The 19,329-nt window shown below is 42.4% G+C and overlaps 1 protein-coding gene across 1 annotated transcript in view; it reads right to left on the bottom strand.

The window, feature by feature from the left end:
- The window catches only part of EMF2 (VEFS-Box of polycomb protein), a 28,489-nt gene extending 13,583 nt beyond the window's left edge, over positions 1-14,906 (bottom strand). The window contains exons 1-11 of the mRNA XM_078591712.1: positions 14,734-14,906; positions 13,876-13,991; positions 13,615-13,768; positions 11,887-11,942; positions 7,137-7,248; positions 6,907-7,054; positions 6,769-6,828; positions 5,466-5,605; positions 5,038-5,100; positions 4,849-4,958; positions 4,335-4,399 (exon numbers count right to left, since the gene is read on the bottom strand). Of these exons, the coding sequence (XP_078447838.1) occupies positions 4,335-4,399; positions 4,849-4,958; positions 5,038-5,100; positions 5,466-5,605; positions 6,769-6,828; positions 6,907-7,054; positions 7,137-7,248; positions 11,887-11,942; positions 13,615-13,768; positions 13,876-13,910 (943 nt within the window). The 5' untranslated portion in view covers positions 13,911-13,991; positions 14,734-14,906. The remainder of the gene's footprint in view (positions 1-4,334; positions 4,400-4,848; positions 4,959-5,037; positions 5,101-5,465; positions 5,606-6,768; positions 6,829-6,906; positions 7,055-7,136; positions 7,249-11,886; positions 11,943-13,614; positions 13,769-13,875; positions 13,992-14,733) is intronic.
- Between the last annotated feature and the right edge of the window lie 4,423 nt (positions 14,907-19,329).

Raw genomic sequence — 19,329 nt, 5'->3', positions numbered from 1 at the left:
AACCAAAATGCATTTTGTGCATACATATGATATCGAACCTAGGAAAAACCAAAAACGAGGATTAAAAGAATCTTCACTGACTCTGTCTTTGAAACTGGAGGGAAAGTCTCACAGGAGTCTTCACCGTAGAGCTTGATACGCCCTGGAGACGGTATAGGACAACATGCACCTCAACCAGCATCCAGTGATGGGGGATGGGATGTGGAACACATGTCCCATGATGTATGTGTCCCCATCCGCATCCCACTGGGCGGTCAGGGCAGCGGGAAGCATCTCAGGTAGGGTCCACCCTCATGGGGGTTCAGACGCATCCTGCAAGTCATATATTTAGACAAGTAGGGTGTAGTAATATATGATAAAACATTCCAAACTCTTACATGGATAGGGTGCATCCTTCAAGACCACACAGAGTCTCCTCTGTCCTTGGCCATTGGACAATAAGCAGGATGTCATGTGATCCAAAGTCAATCATGTTTGTATCGTGTCCCATCCTGCATTTGGGTTACTGGGATGGAATAGGATGGGCTTCATCATGTTTGTATGAATAAATAAATGACATGACACTTGTTAAGCTAATCCACAGGAACATCAGTTCCAACCAACATAGCATCTGCCTGTCTGTAGCCGACTACACACAAAGACATGATGATGAACCGTCTTCCAGGTCTCATCTTGGCAAAGAGCCTACATCTCAGCATCAATGGTATTATGCCCCCCAGAATGGTCAAGGGCCTGGGATCCCGTGATCAAAATAGGAAGTTCAGAAAAGATTAATAATTCTAGAATGTGTAGGAGAAAGATGAGAATATCAAATCTAGAAAATGAGTATTTTGTGCAAGAGCACGGTAGCTTGTGAATGACAGAGGCAGAAAACCTTCAACCACAGATTTTTAGACAATGGGATTTTGTATTGGAGTAACAGCAAGGCGTATATGATGACAATATGTCATAGGTGGCTTCAGGACTAGAACTGGCCCCACCATTGTTAGATGACATGGCAGTGAATGTTGGGGTGGATCATTCATGACTTGAGCAGGAGACTCAACAGGACAGACTCAGATTGAAGATGGCCCACAACCACGCAAATTGAAAGAGATTTCAAACACTGGCAGCAGAGAGCAAGATGGTGCCAACTGAACAAAAGCTTCACCCAGATAAGGAGTCTCTTAAAAGAATGTAACAGCAGGAAATGTAAAGATATAACATGAAGAATGACAAGAACAATGAGATCCCTTTTGACAACAAGAGTAACTAAATAAGACACAATTAAAAAGATTTGGGTAAAAGATTATTAGCCCCAGAAATGAGTTCGTGAACAAAACGTACATAACCAAAGACTCGTGAAGGTCAAGAAGTTAAAACATATCCAATATATAAAATTGAGAATTGAAATTGGCAGTCTTAGACATAGAAAGGCATGTGATTGAAGAGGTACAACGGTCTCAAGCTGGACAGTAATATGCACAAAAAGAGTATGGCAGTTTCAATGATATCACAAAGTTTGTGGTCGCCAAAGCCATTCTTTGAAGGTGAATGTCGATACAATTATGATATGAACCTGCTGGTTCGTACCGGGGAGAAGAAGAGAAGGGAGGGAGAAGATGCCGGGATGGTCGTCGGCGTGCCGGGATGGACTACGGCAGGATGAGGGCAGGCGGAATGGACGTCGCCTACGAGTGGGGTCCGGTGGAATGGACGACGCCGGAGGGAGCCAAACACATTCTTTGTGATATTTCTTGGCTACCCTCCTTAAAGGGATTACAAAAGGTCCAAATGACCTAAATGCCCCTATTGGGCTAAATGACAAAGGAGATCTAAATACCTCGGGGTCGTATCAGATAATTGGATGATACCATTTTGGACGAGGTATGAGACATAGGAAAGGTTAAGTACCCTTTAGCTTTATCTGATCACAGGATGTCGGGAGACTAACCAAATTGATTCATGATCCCCACATATACAGGTACCTAAGAAGCCGGTAGTGGCCCCAGAATCAAAAACTGAAGGAGATCAGCTGGATGCAGTGAGGAAATGTCAAATGGCAGTTGACATTGTTGCCAGCTGTGGACTCTGTTATGCTAGTTGATAATGAAAGATGCATTGAACCTCATCATCAACGAAGGTAATGGACTGGTGAGAGCAAACTTAAGAATTTTCCTACAAGCGGATTTTTCAGCCACAGTGCGAAGACTCCAAGGCCATGACAAAGTCCTCAACCACACCATGACCCCTCTCCCCTGATCACCCAATATTTAGCTGCGAGAAGAGATATCAGGAATACAAGACTGAATAGCATTAGCTAAGATTGTAGCATCATTTGAATAACAGCTTAAGAAATACGCCAAGATGACAGAAGATCTGTCATCCACAAGATTTGGCTGCAAGAGGACTTATACTGGAGAGTTAAATTCCCAGAGGAAGTTCAAAACACTTAACTAGCCCTGCAAATTGTATAACAATCCCTTATCTTCAGTTCAAATATCGCGAAAAAGTTGAGGAATGCATGAAAAAACATCTGACACCTGTTTGCACATGCCATTATCAGTTGCATCATTTACAATAGCCTGCTCCATTGAATTCAGAAGGTATTCAACAAATTAGGTCATCATCAATCACCCAAATATCCTTCAGAGTCAGTTCAAACATAGGCCCCTTCACTCTTTGCCCTTGCCAACGTCGTCCAGGTCGACTCAGTTCTAAACTGAGTCGACGGTTGGACTTGGTCAGAGGGAAACTAGACCATCAACCTCCGATACAGTCAACAGTCAATTGTTAAAAGTTGATTAAAAAGTGCAAAATCAATGGCTATTGAAGGCGATGCTGATGAATTCAGTGCATCTCATGCAAAATGGTTGCCTCTACTTTTTCAATGGTAGCCTTGCCCTCTACTCCACCAGAGGGGTCATTCGAGTGCTATTGCCACTATCCTCTGCTTGAATGGCCTGAATAAGATCCAATGGAACAGGTCTGCTCTATTATACTTAAAGGGCCATTGCAAATCCTGCTATCTCATTGTCGACGCCAGTAGGAGCACGAAGAGCAGACACTTGATCCCTCACAATAAATGGGGATTGAGTTCCATCTCACAATAAACCGTGCCCGTTTGGTAGTGGACCAGCAGGTAAATTTTCTTCATATTGCAGAAGTAGCTGATTTCTACAAAGGAGAGAAAAGACCAGTCCGGCAGGTGGGAGAGTGTCTACTCAGTGTACTGCCGCTAGACTCCATAATGTGAACAAGCTTTACAATGGCCCTTGAATTATAATAGAACAGACCTGTTCCATTCGATAGTATTCTCGACATTCAAGCAGAGGACAGTAGCAGTATCACTTGGACTTCCAGTGGAGCAGAGGGCAAGGGTACCATTGAAGAAGAGGATGTATCTATTTTGTATGAGCTTTTCTGATGAATGGGGGCCTATTTTTGAGTCAGTCCATGACATGTCAGACACTCAAAGATGGCAACTTTAAACAAAAAGGCCAACCATGGCTGACATCGCAGCGCAAAATGTGCAATGGCAATGGACGGTCGCATGGGAGATAGCAGTGCAGTTGCACACATAGCAACAGAAGGTGATGACGGAAGGTGGACGGCGTCATGGTGAATGGGCACACGGCAACAGGCGAGGCCAGACATTGTAGCACAAACAGCAAGTGTAGATGGTGTGCAAGCTGACCTCACGGGAATTGGGAAGCCGCCACATGCAGCAGCGAGTGGACTAAGTAACAACAGGGCATTAGATGGTCACAGCAGTATCAGATGCAATAGATAATACTGGCAGAGAGCGGCAATTCACAATGTAAAACCAACCTAGGGCTCAACAACAAGTTGAAAGAGTCACTACTTTTAGAAACCGAACCTGTAAGTCGATACTGTTAGTTTAGGGCATCGTTTTTCCTTCTTTCTATGAGTAGGCTGCATATTAGAGGTCCACACATCTTTATTCGTGTTATTATTTTAGCACACTTATGCTACGGGCCTCGGCTCATTTACGTGTAACTGGAATTTTAACCAGCTGTCTCAGAAATGAATTGTGCTTTATGTTATTGGAGTTTCCAAGGGGCCAGCAAGATATGACTGTATTTTCAAGTGATCACACTGCACAGCACTTATCTCAGCAGATTGCACAAATTGGAAGCATAGTGCATTAAAATTCAAATAAAATTTAAGATAGCGGCCTAGTGAGAGAGTGTATATGGGTGGATGAGCAATCAGAAAAAATTAGTCCTAAAAAATTCTTAGAATCCGGGGAAATTATCAGTCTTGGCAGAAAAAAATTCGAAAGTTTGATAAGACAAATCTCATGCAAAGAGCTAAAATAAAGATCAAACAACCTTCCGTCTTCCGAAGACTATTGTTGTAGTACCTATAGTTGAACACAACATTTCCCGCCCTCAACCTACAAATCACAAATAGGAAACATAAGCTAGGAGGCATTGAAAAAAAAAATTCAAACAAGAATAAAATCCCCAAAGACGTAGGCATTTTTAGGACAAAATAACAGCTATATGGTTCAGCAATGAAGTTTGAACGAAAGAACAATTAGAAAATTCACTCAGAAGAATCACAGTTTCAACTCAGATATTTTCCAAATGCATAATTCGGATCAGTGTCAAAGATATCTTTAAAATCATATAAACCAAGAAAAAATATAATTCATTGAAAACGACCGGAAATGCAATAAATAATTAGTAAACAGTGGACCTTGAAAGGAATTAAATTTTAATATAAGAGACCCATTTTATGAAAGTGAAAGCCCTGAAATGAAACAGGGCGAAGTCTAATTATCACGATAAGATAGGGAAAACACAAAACAAATGAAATAGATAAGAAGCCTTGTCTAGTTACCGCATGATATTTGGAGGTATATCGCCACAAAAGTAAGATTCATATGGAGATCGTTCCCTGGATCCAACTTCGTGGGCAGAAATACTTAACTTTACTTGCTTTGGCACACCCTGAAATTGGCAGAGTAATAGCATTAAACAAACAAAAATGTTAACACAGTAAAATGTAAACAGAGCTGCGGTAGATCACCTCTGTTCCAGAAAAATGAGACGATCTGAAACATAGAAGGTTGTTAACTTCCAGAGAGGTAGCCTGCACGCATTTAATTCAAGAGATTATATTAAGGACATTAAAGACTGGATATATTGTTAACGTTGGCAGAATAGAAGTAAATATAATGAATACAACTTTGTCCACGAATAAAACCTAGACCCTGAAGTTGAATTAACAAATGAGTAATTTCTTATGACTTTCGTAAAATAACTTCAATGCCAAGCCCTTAGCACAAGAACATAAAATCACTGACACATGGAGAGACGAACTTTCTTTGGTTTATTCCTATAAACATTAAGTAATTATAAAAATAATAAAATAAATAACAGAAGGTAATAAGACTTTTACATTGCTCATTATAAACAAAAAGATAAAGCAAAGTAATCATAAGATAGTTTAGATACCTCTAAAGTACAGGAATGCATGTCAACAAGGGAAGGAAACTCAATCGTCCTGCCCAAGTTAAAGTTTCCGTTCATCTCTGGCGATGAAAAGACAGACCTTAGGAGTAGCTTGCCCCATATGCATTTCCCTTCAAGTTTTTCTAAAATTGAAGAAGAATATACACAAGCTCTATAAATCACAGAGAGACAAATACCCCCTTCCATACATAAATAAAAAAATATTAGAAAACAAAACTTGAACAAAATCATAACCCACAAATATCGAGGAATAACGTCCTGAATCTTGAAATGGATCTCATAAGAAACAGTACAAATGAGAGTTATCCAAGACATTTCAGACCACCGTAGAATTTAACCATTAATATCAGAGTAAATCCAACGTCCAGTGTTACCACTTGCAATGGTATCAAGAATGGGAACTCTGATATTCTGTGGAATCTGTGAAAATGATGTTACCTGCAATGATGTCCAAATGAGAACAGATAGGGATCAAAGTAAGAATAACAAGGAAAATAGAGATGGGGAACCAATGTGACATCGACCAATGCATCCGTTGTTTGGACGGATCTTCTGAGCTCCCACCCAATCCCCCCGTCAACCACTTCAACTAATTACTACGATAATATTTCCTTGGGTCTCCCCCCTCATATATAGCTTGAATTTTCCCCCAATTTATTTGAAGATGCTTGGCACATACTGCTCATGCAGCACATGTCAAGTGGAGAGGGCTGTTTCTCTTTCTCCTTTGTAGGACACTACAGGATTCTTATCATCCTGCTTATTCCAGTCTGAACAGTGCTTTGATAAGAATTTAGAGGCCTCCAGTGGATATGGATAAAACTTAAATGACTTCCAGAATCCATAGAAGTCAAACAGACTGGGTAGGATCATCGATTTTGTGTGATCTCTCCTATCCTTCTCCAAAAAAAAGAAGACGAAGACACATTGACCAAAACAATGAATGTGATAAAGAACAAAACAAGTTGCCATGATACTGTACTTACTAAAGAAAATTATGGAAGTTATAAAGATTAAAATGAATCCTACTATAGTAAACGAAAAGCAGTAATAGATGTAAAGGAAAGATGCCTTATATGAAATAATTGAACGACAAAGTTACCAGGAAAATGTCAGTTACATGCAAAATCAAGATTTTTAGCTCGCTGTACAAACAACCCAAACAGACTAGAAAATGATACGGAGAAAAAATGAAAAACCTCAATTTATATATTGATGAACCCAACTATCAGACCAAAACATTGAATTTTAATTTTAAAGGATTACAATTTGAAAGATTATTTACCAGGGAAGCCCGTCTTATCAGTTCCATCACTTGTTGCCGGTTGCTCGCAGGAATCTTTCCCTGCAATTGAGTCCAAGGGCACACTAAGAAATCACATGCAGAAATATAATATGCATCAGTTATCGACCAGTGTCGTACCTTTACCAAGAAGAATAATGGACAGATTCCTACACCGCGCATCAGCCAGAAGCTTCCTGAACTCAGGAACAACAAAGCTTGCTTCTGGTTTATTAACTGTCCCAAGTCCAAGTTTACACACACGAGAGAGACGATAGACTGCAGTATCCTGCTCGTAAAAATCTCAGATAAATTCATACAGACAGATTTTGAAAAACCATGTATAAATTCTTCTGCAGGGAAAGGGATACCTCTGACTGTGATGTCTCAGAGAGAGGTTTCGCCAGCAAAATGTAAAGAGACAGATTGTAAGGATGCAATTCATCCTTTATTCTTGCAGAAACTGAGACACTTATCTGTATTCTGCAATCATGGGAAAATTGACAAGGATGATTCCAAGAATACTACTGATGACAATTCAAGCCAAATATGAGAAATTGGATCAACGCATTAAAGGTCAGTTAAGTGTTAATGAAATCTTCCAGATCCTACAACAGTATGGAGAGAAAAATTTTCAGCAAACATCCACTTTTCTCTTTTCTTTATGTTCTTAAAGCGATGTATTTCTTTTATTGGATATCTACCGTTATAAATCTGGGTATAACGGATTCACCGTATCGGGTCCACAAGACCCGATACGTGTATAACCCAGTATAAGTACTGGGCCTTGATGTTTAACTAAAACAAGTATTATTGGTTGAATCCCTTCTCTCTCTGGCGGCTAGGGTTTGGACAAGTGGAGAAGAAGCTTACCATTGCTTCTCTCCAAGGTCAGCTGGAAGCTGACAAAAATTGTGGCACAACTAACAAACTACATGATTAACTTTTCATAGAATTCCACAAATGATAAATAGAACAATTTCTGGGTTCGGCCCCTACTGTTGTGCAATAATTTTTGCCATTGTTGTCCCCACCAAGTCAGGCGATCCTCCTCCGCCTTCCCCCCTTTCCTCCATCCACCGTCACCACCTCCCCCCCAGGAATTTCCTCTGCTTCCCCCACCCCCCACAGACCTCCTCCGCTGTGGGAATCCCATGCCCGCAAGGCCCCTCCCCCCAATGCAAACCTCCTCCCCCATGGGAGTCCTGAGCCGGGGAGCTCCTCCCCCAGAGGGAATCTTGTGCCAGCAACACCTCCCTGCAGTGGAACTCCTCCCTCCACTGTGGGTGTCCCATGCCTGCCGTGGAAGTCAGGCAGGAGACCCGTAAACAACAAGACTAATGCATAGGGCTCTCAGTGGCAACCGTTGGAGGCACAATTACGTCGCGGCGAGAACTCAGTTTTCCCCTGTAGAGCCCACCAAATTGATGGGATTCAATTCTCATCCACGGAGGGAGTGGAACAGTGGGGATGGAACATGAAGATACTGGGGAGCTGACCCACCTTCTCACTCCATGGTTAAAACAAAATCAATGAGTCCTCAGGGAAGCTCCAGCCAGGGATACCAGATTTTAGTGAACAGACAGACGAGGGGCAGCCCAAATCACTATTTTCCAGAGCAGAGAAAGAGAAGCCATGGAGACGAATCAATATGCAAGGTCCACCAATCGAGCTGCTGTAGGGCAGGAGTTGGTTTGAGGAAATGGCAAAGGAAGCAGATCTGGTGGTCATTGTTATGAGAGGATTTCGGACAGCCCATCCCCAATCAGACTAAGGGGAACAATCAGAAAAATTTCACACCAGCCAAGTGGAGACAGGATCCTAGGGGATGGGGGGACAGGCCAATACCAAGAGAGATGAACAACATCATTTCATCTGCCCATGCCCTTGGGACAGCAGCAAATGACAGTAATGCAGCAAGCTGGATGATGTTAAGGTCCAGCAGGAAAATTTCCCTAAGGCCCGACTGAGGGGCCCGAAGAAGCAAAGACAGGTTGGAAACAACACTGCTTCTGCTGCTTCACCAGGGACTACAAAGATCCACTAATGTGTAGGAAATGTAGGGGAGTTGGGCACTGACAGTCCTGCCAGCGGGCTGGCCGCAATGACACAAGAAAGGAGATTCCAAGGATCGAAGCGCAAGGGCAAGGTTAAAGGATCCCACTGGAAGAGATTGAGATGGAGCGGAGGTCGGACTGATACATTCCTGCATTGTAATTGGTAGAAATTCGAGAATTGAAATATGTTACTTACAGTATGGGATTCACTCTACTCAATCTTTCAAGCGGTATGTGCCCCTCCTCTTCGTCTCCAGCCTTCGAGGTGGCCAAGAACCTAGTCGGATGCCTAGGCTGAATGCAGCTCCACCCTCCAAGCACTCTCTAGTTATAAGAAAGTCTGACAGCTCCACCCTCGAAGATGTCCCCTCCGTGCAGCTCGTCTACTTTATTTATAGCCTTCTTTATTTCCACCTAAACTACCAGTCAGGTGCCACCTGGACCTGTGACCCTTTCCAGTACATTGAACTCCCCTTTTTCTCCTCGACATTTCTTGCTCTCCTATACTCTTAAAGGGATCGTATCATCCTCTTGCCCAAGAGCTGGCCGCAATGACACAAGAAAGGGGATTCCAGGGTCGAATCGCAAGGGCATGGCAAAAGGACCCCACTGGACAAGACTAAGATGGAGCAGAGTCAGGCACATGCAGACATTCACTCCGAGAATGTCTACTCGGCAAAGTGGTGAGGGGACCCTGGGAGGTTGAAGAGGTCAAGATATAGCTATGGACAAATTTTCCGACATCGGAAGAGGCAGAACCTTGGGAATGGACACAGGAGATCTCTTCTTACGGGGGGTATCGATGGCACCATATGTTTTTGGTGTGTGAATGGACACAACCAGTTGGCGTGAAAGGGTTAATAAGATGGCGTCAGGTTCTACCCGGTGATGGAACATTGTATAGTGAACCACAGACAGTCATCTTGGAGTTTCGTGGGATGCTGATGAGATATTGGAAGTATTTTTTATTGAAAAAACGGAAGATCACCTGCGGATGGTGATGCACTCAAAAGGAAGCCTCGACGGAGTGTGCTATGTGTGCAAGCAGCGAAGAAGACTACACACATCTCTTCTTCAAATGCTCGTTTGCCCAAGCTGTTTGGACCCACTAGCCAACCACGGGGTTGGATGTCTCCCCAGAGGAGGCCTTTCGGGATTTGATACGGGGTGGTGCACTCAAGGGGCGAGAGGGCATTGTCGGCCCTTCATGGTGCTCTGGGCAAAACGGCTGTACAGGAACAAGGTCATCTTCAACGGACGGGAAGCATTGACGGACATTATTGTACAAGCAGTGGCAAGTCTTGCCTTCACATGGGTGTGGGCCAGACATTTGTGCCTTATGTGTACTTAATGATCATATTTCATGATCACATCGGGAGGGCCACTGATTTTGTGTGATCTCCCCTTCTTTCTTCAAAAAACAAACATGCTGCACTGGATATATTTGCCGCAATTGGGGAGCTGGCTACCACTTTTCCCATGAAACTAAATTAATTTCACGTTGAGGAAGAAATGACTCACAATTGTTGGGGGACAAGGATGGCAGGACCAAAGAAAACCATAAAATATTTTTTGAAACCCCAACTGGGAATAAGTGAGAATGTGGAGCCAAAATCAGGGTTATCAGAGGAGAACCATTTATATCCTAGCAGGGGGAGAAGGGAGTGTCTATAGTGCCAAGAACTATTCTGAGATTCTCCCCACAGGATAATGATACTAGTGAATAATGTCTACCCTCTATACCCTTCTCAGTCCATGAAATTCTCTCTCATACTCTTGCAGATGATCTTTCTTGTAGGGCAACAGCTGCCTCTATCATCCCAGACACAAAGATTTTTCCATCTCTCCATCTCTTCTATGCTTTAGTTATACTGTTCATTCCCTGCTCGTTCTGAAGATCCATTTCAAGAGAAATCTCGAGACAATTTTCTGAGGTTAATCGAGGATCTATTTTTAGAAGGACTGCATCGTCATTGATAGATCCAGCAGGACCTATGTAAACATCAACTTACAAGGAAGCCTATGTAAGGATCGCAGGGGAAGTTCGAGCGTGAGATAGGGGAGGCAGATACACCCATTCTTGGTGATCTGAACCAGTTGCAGCTCACGACCCCCGGATTAGTTCAAACATCAACAGGTTTAATTCTAAAACATGCCTCACACCAGGTAGTTATACCCATCCAAAAGAGAAACAAAATAGAAAGGTAATGGCTTTAACCTTGATCAGAACTTTCATAAATCCTATGGGAACAAGCGTGTCAGGAAGTTGGACAGCACAATGTGCGACCCACAGGGAAACGTGCAGGTTCAGACGACTATGACTGGCAGGAACTGGATCCAACATACAGGTGGGAGATCATGATCAAAATTAGAATTGTTGCTGAGGCAGGCTCTGGAATTCTAGAGATACTTCCAGATCTGGAGGAGAATGTGAAGCCGATTTGCTCTTCCTCTCCAATTCTTCTTCTTCACACTGTTATTCTGCCTATTGTTCTTGAGACTTTGCTTCTCATTCTAATTGAGATAGATATTACTTTCTACTTATCGACGGCAAATGGAGGAAAAGACTTCATCAACTTCCATCCCCAAACACTCTCGTCCTCTCTGTGACAACACTCTGTCCCCTCCACTCGATTCTCCTCATCAGACATCTTTCTGCCCTCAATTCTGGTAGGAACTAGGATTCTTCCGTTTGGCAATATCTGAGTTGAAATCATTGTCGTCCTGACTAGAATTCTATTTTTCCAAAGCAGAAAGGCCTCCTGTCATAACTTTCACTATTTCCAAAACGACTGAATTAGATATTAAATGCCCATATGTAGGCTACATCTAAAGATATCACAAACTTTGGAATATGGAGTCAGGGTACCATCGTACACAGGATCAACTTAATGGAAGCAAATGTTATGAGAAAGAGTAACTTGAAACCTCAGATTTTAGAGAAAATAAATTAAATTGTAAGAAATACATTTAGTGAAAGACCCATGAGAAAAATCCCCGGCTTCATGAAAATAAAAAGGCTGCAGAAAATCAAGATGACAAAAGAACCGTATACTGGGCCCACCTGTGCCTGTTCCTGGCTTGTATTTTGTAACTTAAACATCTCTGAAGAAATAACGGCTGAAAAAAACACAGTTTTCTTAGAGAACCCTTCAGCGCTAAGAAAGGCATTTAAAAGCGGTAATCTGGTAACGTCCCCTCTATCACAAACATCAAAAGGATATAAATGAAAATTTAACCAGGAAGTTTTTGACACCAATAATTTAGTTAACTTTACAGTACAGAAGCCTGGCGGAGAGGTCTCTCTCATGAAGACAAGGAGAGAAAGATCCCAATCTCTCACTTATTGTCTTCTTTGCGAGATAGGATGAGGTTTTTTTTTCTTTTTGAACTATATGATAGGATGAGGTTTCTATCTCACAAAGAACAGGAGACTGGAAACTTCCTATCGAGCTATGAAAAGTATTATGACTCAAGCACCTACCACTGTACAAAAAACTATAGCTTATAGAAAGGCTGCTACTTTCCTTCATTACTTAGGCCGGATATTGTCTTCCAACATTCCCCCACGACACAGCCACTGAGTACATAGTGCAATTCCTGGGAGTTGGATGCTCAATCTTGGCTTGATCCCATGTTATATTCAAGAGCCTACAATTTCACTTAAAGCTATAGCTTATAGTTAGGATGCGGCTGCCTAAGTATAGCCACAGCCCAAATGATGCAAATGATGGCAATATGAGCAGACCAAAAGATTAAAAAACAAGAAATGGATGAAAGCCACAGAGCATCGATATCATCAGGTCAGCCTGGATGTTGGTCGAGCTACCCAAGCAATAGAGTCTGAGCCTATTGTAACACAAGATCTGAGGAAATGGTTTTAGATGACGATGACAGCAGGGTTCATCATCTTTGATGACGATGACAGGAAGATAAGTAATCATATTCCTCATCATTTGCTCGTGCCAGCTTGATGATGAGCAGTTCTCATCATTACCATTGCTCATCAGCAGCTCGGGATCATGATGATAAATTGTCATCGGGACATTATCACACGCCATTCTTTTCAAGAATTTTCGCACACAATTGTGACGATGAAGATGACAATGATAAGTTGTGGACGAGGATGACGATTTTGACATCATCTTCCAAACCCTATTTGACAGGCAGATGTAGGGCACTGACCTCCTCAGAACAAGGTGACAAGTTCGGCCAAATAATATACCCAATAGTTCCCTCCAAAAATCTTAAAGTGGCCTCATTCCAAATAACACTTAAACGTGCATTGCATTGTTGCTAATTATGATAATACCCCAAAAGGTCATGGTGATCATCCGGTCCTCGAATATATACCAGACAAATAACCGAACACTCACTTTTTCACAAACTTGAATATTTTTCTCTAAATCAAGATTTAAAACTCATACGAGCAGTAATTCTCTCAAAGTATTTTGGGTTCAAAAGATGAGAAATAATCAATAATGAAACAAGGTTATTCACCTAGGTTGCTTTAATCTCTAACAAGAGGATAGATACTCCGAAAATTAACTTAAAAATAAAAAAGTGAACTTTGTCTGCTCAATCATTCAGAATAAGAATTTGTATCGTGGAGTTTATAAACAATATAAAATAAATTACAAGGACTGAGTACAAGGATAGCAAAATGCTGAATGACAATGGAGGTCAGGCGAAAAAAAATATTCTTAAATAAAATGTGTTCATTTCTGACCAGACCAAAAAAGGAACAGGCTTCCAGAGTTGAAGCTGCTCAGACCCTCGATAGAGTACCTACATTGTATGAACTGCGACGCAAAAGAATATTGTAGAGCTCGACTGGTTTGCAATAGACTGAAAGACTCTCCTCAGCCGCGAGGGCCTCTTCTGGACTCAAGTTGTTGATGAAATTCTGCCGGCACATGCCATCGGGCGTCCTAGAACGGCTAAACCTGCATCAAAAAATAATTAAAAAATCCCCAAATAAATTGATCTCTCTGTGAGAAAACCAGAAAACTGATGGAGTGTTCAACATAAAATGGGCAATAAATTCCCTTACGTTGTCTCACGAGCCACCAACGGTAAGCCAGGCATCCTTTCCCTTCCGTCCACGGTCTCAACTCACGTCACTCGATCAACACGCATCTTGAGCAAATTTAAGCAATCGCCGACAACCTAGGCAAAAAGGAGAGAAAAATCTGAGATCACTCGATAGAGCATAATTCTTACAAAATATTTCCAGACCAAAAATAAAAGAATCACAGAGTTTTTTCTTTTGAAATATAAAAGGGATGAACACCCCACTAATCGGTGAACCTCCCATAAAGAATTACAGATTTTTCATAAAATCATTCCTACACAACGAGAAATTCAACATAACCGCTGAACCTAATACTATTTTTCCGTCAAATACATAAATTTGGCCAAATAAATTCTTTTTGCTAAATAATGGGTCCGATCGAGTGAGACACTAAATCAATAGAGCTTAATTCTTACAAAATACTCCCATATCGAAAGTAATGTTAACACAGATTTGTCTGAAAATCATTCCTACGCAACAAGAAACTCAACCAAATCGCTGAATCAAACCACTATGTTTCATTCAAAATATAAATTTGGCCAAATAAATTATTTTTTGGAAAATAATGGTTCCGATCGAGTAATACACTCAATCTATAGAGCATAATTCTTAAAAAATACCGCCACATCGAAAGTAAAAGAAACACAGATTTGCCCAAAAATCACTCCCACACAGCAAGAAACAAAACCAAACCGTTGAATCAAAACACAACGTTTCGACAAAACATAAATTTGACCAAATAATAGAATATTTTGGGCCAATCAATAGTTTCGATCAAAGGAACAGTAATTTTGGGCGAATAATAAGTTTTCGCGAGCGGGAAGCAAGATCAGGAACCTCTTTCGATCAGAGAACAACGCGAAGTCAGCACGGATTGGATGCAAAATACGTCAGACACGCGCCGGATTTTGAACGGACTCGATCCTGCAAAGGAAAATTTGAAATCTCTCGAAGAGAGGGTCCGGACCTTGGCCAGGAGAACAGTTTTGTCTATTTCGGCCACTCTGGAGAAGAAGCCCGTCGCTATCCATAATACAACAAAGTCGGGTCCGGCCGGACCGGGTCGGGTCCAGTCGGGTCGGGTCGGTCCAGTTGGGTCCAGTGGGCCCCAGTCGGGTACTGTTGGGTTGACTTGTCCGGTAGGGTCTGGTCTGGTAGGGTCTTATCCAGTTGGGTACTGTTGGGTTGACTCGTCGGTATAGTGCAGGGACGAGGACAGGACGGGACGTGGACTGTTCGGGACGAAATTCGTCCCGTCCTACGTCCCATGTTAGAGTATGGACGAAGGACGGGATGGTTTTTCATCTGCGGTCAAAAAAACCGTCCCGTCCAATAATCCCGGAACAAAAATTCATCCCGTCCAGTCCTCCCGGGACGAATTTTCGTCCCAAAATTTGTCCCGGACGAAAAAATACATTATATATTAATAATATATTATAGAGTGTCCTCGCCAGCCACGTGTCAACATCTCAACCGTCGGATGTGAATCTGACGGTTTCCCGTCCAGATTTGTCCGTCCGTCATCCGGGGACCTCCTGACGGACGATTTTTTCGTCCCAGAGAACGAAAACCGTCCCGTCCGGCGGTCCCCTGGACGAATTTTCATCCCAGAATTCGTCCTTGCCCTCGGACGGGACGATTTTTTCGTCCGGGGACGAAAAAACCGTCTCGTCCTCATCCCAGCACTATACTTGTCAGGTCGGGTCCGGTCTGCTAGGGTCTGGGTACTGTTGGGTTGACTTGTCGGCTCGAGTTCAGTTTCGTAGGGTCTTGTCCAGTTGGGTATTGTAGGTTTGGCTTGTCGGTTCAAGTCCAGTCTACTAGGGTCGGGTCGGTCGAGCCTAGTTAGGTATTGTCGGGCTACCTTGCCAGCTTGTGTCCAACTTGTGTCCAACTTGGTATAGTTGGGTCGGGTCCAGTTTGGTATTATGGGTTGGTTTGTCAGCTTGGGTCTAGACTAGTAGGGCCAGATCTAGTCCAATTAGTTACGGTCAGTTTGGCTTGCATGCTTTGGTCCGGTCTAATAGGGTTAGATCAAGTTGGGTCAGGTCTAGTTGGGTACTATTGGGTTGGCTTATCTGCTTGAGTCTGGTCTACTCGGGTCAGACCTGGTAGGGTCAAGTCCAATTGGGTAATACTGAGTTGGCTTCTCGACAAGGGTCCATTCTATTTGGACCCAGTCTGGTAGTGTCGGGTTCAGTTGGGTATTGTTGAATTAGCTTATCAATTGGGGTCCATTGTACTCGATTTTGGTATGGTGGGTTGGGTCAAGTTGTGTATTTATTGGTTGGCTTGTTGGCTTGGATTCAGTCTTGTCAAGTCCTGTCAAAAAGGGTCAGATGAGGTCTCATCAGGTATTGTCGAGTTGGCTAATCATCTCAGACCCGATATAATCAGGTCGGGTCGACTTCAATCTGGTACGGTTAGGTTGGCTTATTAGCTTGGGTCCATTTTGGTAGGGCTTGGTCGGTTCCAATTGTTGGGTTCTAAACGCATTGACATGGATGAAGAAATCAAAACAATACACAGAAGAAGACTTTTGCGAAATCGTAAGACATCAATAAAACCATTAAACTAAATACCTTTGCAAGGATTGCATCTGTGATTTCTTGGATCCCGGAGCGAGATGAGTCGAGCTGCTCAAACGTGCAGCCTCTAGACGTATCCACGCGGTCCTCGACACGTCAGATATCCTCCTTCTCGTTGTTGAGCCCTGTTCAACCTTCGTCGTCGTCGTTACGTCGTCCCGATCACAGCGGCAGTGGAGAGGAGTCATGGGGAAAAGAGAGAAGAAGGGGAAGGCCCCTCAACAATTCTGATCTAGGTGAATTTCATTCACGGCCTTCTCCTATTTATACTAAGTGGGTATTTTTCATAAAAACCCCCAAAACTTAAGTGTATCTTCCGACATCCAAAAGATCATTTGTGTGTGACCCTCTAAGCTTATGTATTAGTCTGTTAATGACTCGAGCGGCCCAATAACCTTCATTGGCCTTCCAAATTAATTAACTATATCGACATATAGATTAATTAACGTTGGATCGATTTAACCCATTTGATAAGTTGAGTCTCCAACACGTGTGGTGCCAAGCTACACCTCGTGCTCTAGAAGATACAAAGGAGTATGTATCGACTCACACATAGAACATGTTCATCATCGGTTACCGTGTACGTATAGCCCCTCATCCACTTGACGCTCCTTAGATGACTTAGGGTATAGACAACTATCAAACCTAGTCGGTCATCCTAGTTAGTACTATTGCATTCGAGTTAGTACTATGGTGAAATATCGGAGAACTCTTCTCCGATATTTCACTGCCTTGGCCAAAGACTTCGTCGCATCATCTTCCTTGAGCTGTCAGCTCTTTTACTGAGGGTGAACAGCCACATCTTGACCATTTAATTGTCTTTGTGAACTTCTTATGCACCCGAACTAAGACTATTTAGAATCCCATGATTAGAAACTCGTACGTCATAGTAAAAGTACAATTGTCCATCCACAAGACGTCTTTGATGTCTCAGGTCTAAGGACCACTTACTTAACCGTGACGTGAATCAACCTGATTGAAAATTTGGTATAATACCATTCAGGGATTTTTACGGATCAATTCAGTGAACTCTTTCCACTAAAGATCACCCACTATCTATCCTTAGTGTCTCCACACTAATGGCTACGGGACTGGCCATACTCATCATACGAGTGAGGTTAGATAGTGTTATTATATCCGGATACTTCAATATCCTTCTCATGTATCCTTAGAATAGGAATGTTTAGAACACATGCTTAAAGACTAGTGACCTCCTTATTACGATCTCGCCATAATTCACTGAGTCTGATCATGTATTTATGGACTTCGTTATAAGCATCACACGTGCTCTATAATGAGTATGTTAAATTAATAAACATGGAACGAGATGTCGAATGTGTGATTGGCTTGCCGGCCACATATATTTCCATCACCAATCTGGTACTATCAGGTTGCCTTTATTGGCCAGGGTCCGATCTAGTCGGATTTAGACAAGTAGGGTCTAGTAAAGTCGGGTACCATCAAGTATCATCATGTTGGCTTATCGACTCAGGTTCAGTTTTGTCGAGTTGGGTCTGGATTAATTATGCTTTTATACTTCTTTTTTACTACATATTTTTAGATTTGCGCTAGCATTATTAATGAGAAATGTATGATTTATTTTCCTAAGTTGTATTTTCATATATTTTCTTAATTTTTGTGACTAACCCTACTTAACTCCTTAGAGACAAGTGTATTCTCTAGTTAGGTAGTATCAGTTTGGTCTAGTGGGCTTGGATCCAGTCTAATAGGGTCGAGTAGACTTGGCTCTAGTTGGGTACTATTGGGTTGGCTTCTCTGCTTGGGTCTGGTCTACACTGGCCCAATTTGGCAGGGACAAGTCCAATTAGGCGCTATTGAGTTGGATCATCGGTTGGGGTCCATTCTACCCAGGCCTAGTCTGGTAGAGTCACGTCTAGTTGGGTATTGTTGACTTGGGTTTTGGTTGAGGTCTGGTATGGTAGGGCTGGGTCAAGTTGGTTATTATTTGGTTGGCTTATTGGCTCAGGTTCGGTCATGTCGGGTTCGTTCAGATAGGGTTGGGTTGGGTCCAGTAAGGTATTGTCAGATTCGCTCATCCTTTAAGATTTGATCCAATAAGGTCGAATCGCATCCAATCAGGTACCAATAAGTTGGCTTTTGGCTCATGTCCAGCCTGATAGGGTTTTTTCATGTCCAATCAGGTATTGTCAGGTTGCCTCATTAGCTAAGGTCCAGTTTGGTCAGGTCTGGTCTGGCAGGATCTAGTCAGTCAGGTCCCATCAAGTGCTATCATAGGGTATAGTTCAACTGGCTACCATTAGGTCCAATCTAGTCGAGTATAGTCTGATCAGGACCAGTCTGTCCAGGTCTTGTTTGGTCGCGTCCCATCTGGTCAGATCAGATCTTATCAAGCCGAACAGGTTTGTTTTGGTCCAATCAAATTGCACCTGATTGGGTTTCGTAGATGCCCATTTGGATCTTTTGTTCAGATCCACCTAGTCGACCCCATAGCCATCCTACACTCTCATATAGATGGACAGGTGGTGTAAGATTGGCACTAGAAAAAAAGACAAAATTAAGGGGAAAGATATTAAACAATTTTTTGAAAAATATGGTTTTAAGATTATTAGAGATATCATGTATGTATTTATTTTTAATATTTAATAGAATACATTGTATGACTGGTTTAATTGTCTGAACCTTCAGATGGACCAACAGACTTATCCTTGACCTGGTCATTTGGTTGTCACCTTAGCTAACCCCCTTTAGTTTGGCCAACTCAACTTGACATTAGTTTAACTCGACCACAACATGCCAATTCTTTAGGTCAGGTTAGTCAACCTACATTACACCCAATCTGCAGTAAAGATTGTGAACAAACAAA

The sequence above is a fragment of the Wolffia australiana genome, chromosome 2 (genome assembly GCF_029677425.1).
Source record: "Wolffia australiana isolate 7733 chromosome 2, ASM2967742v1".
NCBI classification, from domain to species: Eukaryota; Viridiplantae; Streptophyta; class Magnoliopsida; order Alismatales; family Araceae; genus Wolffia; species Wolffia australiana.
The sequence above is the reverse complement of the archived record's forward strand: the minus strand, read 5'-3'. Positions and strand labels throughout refer to the sequence as shown.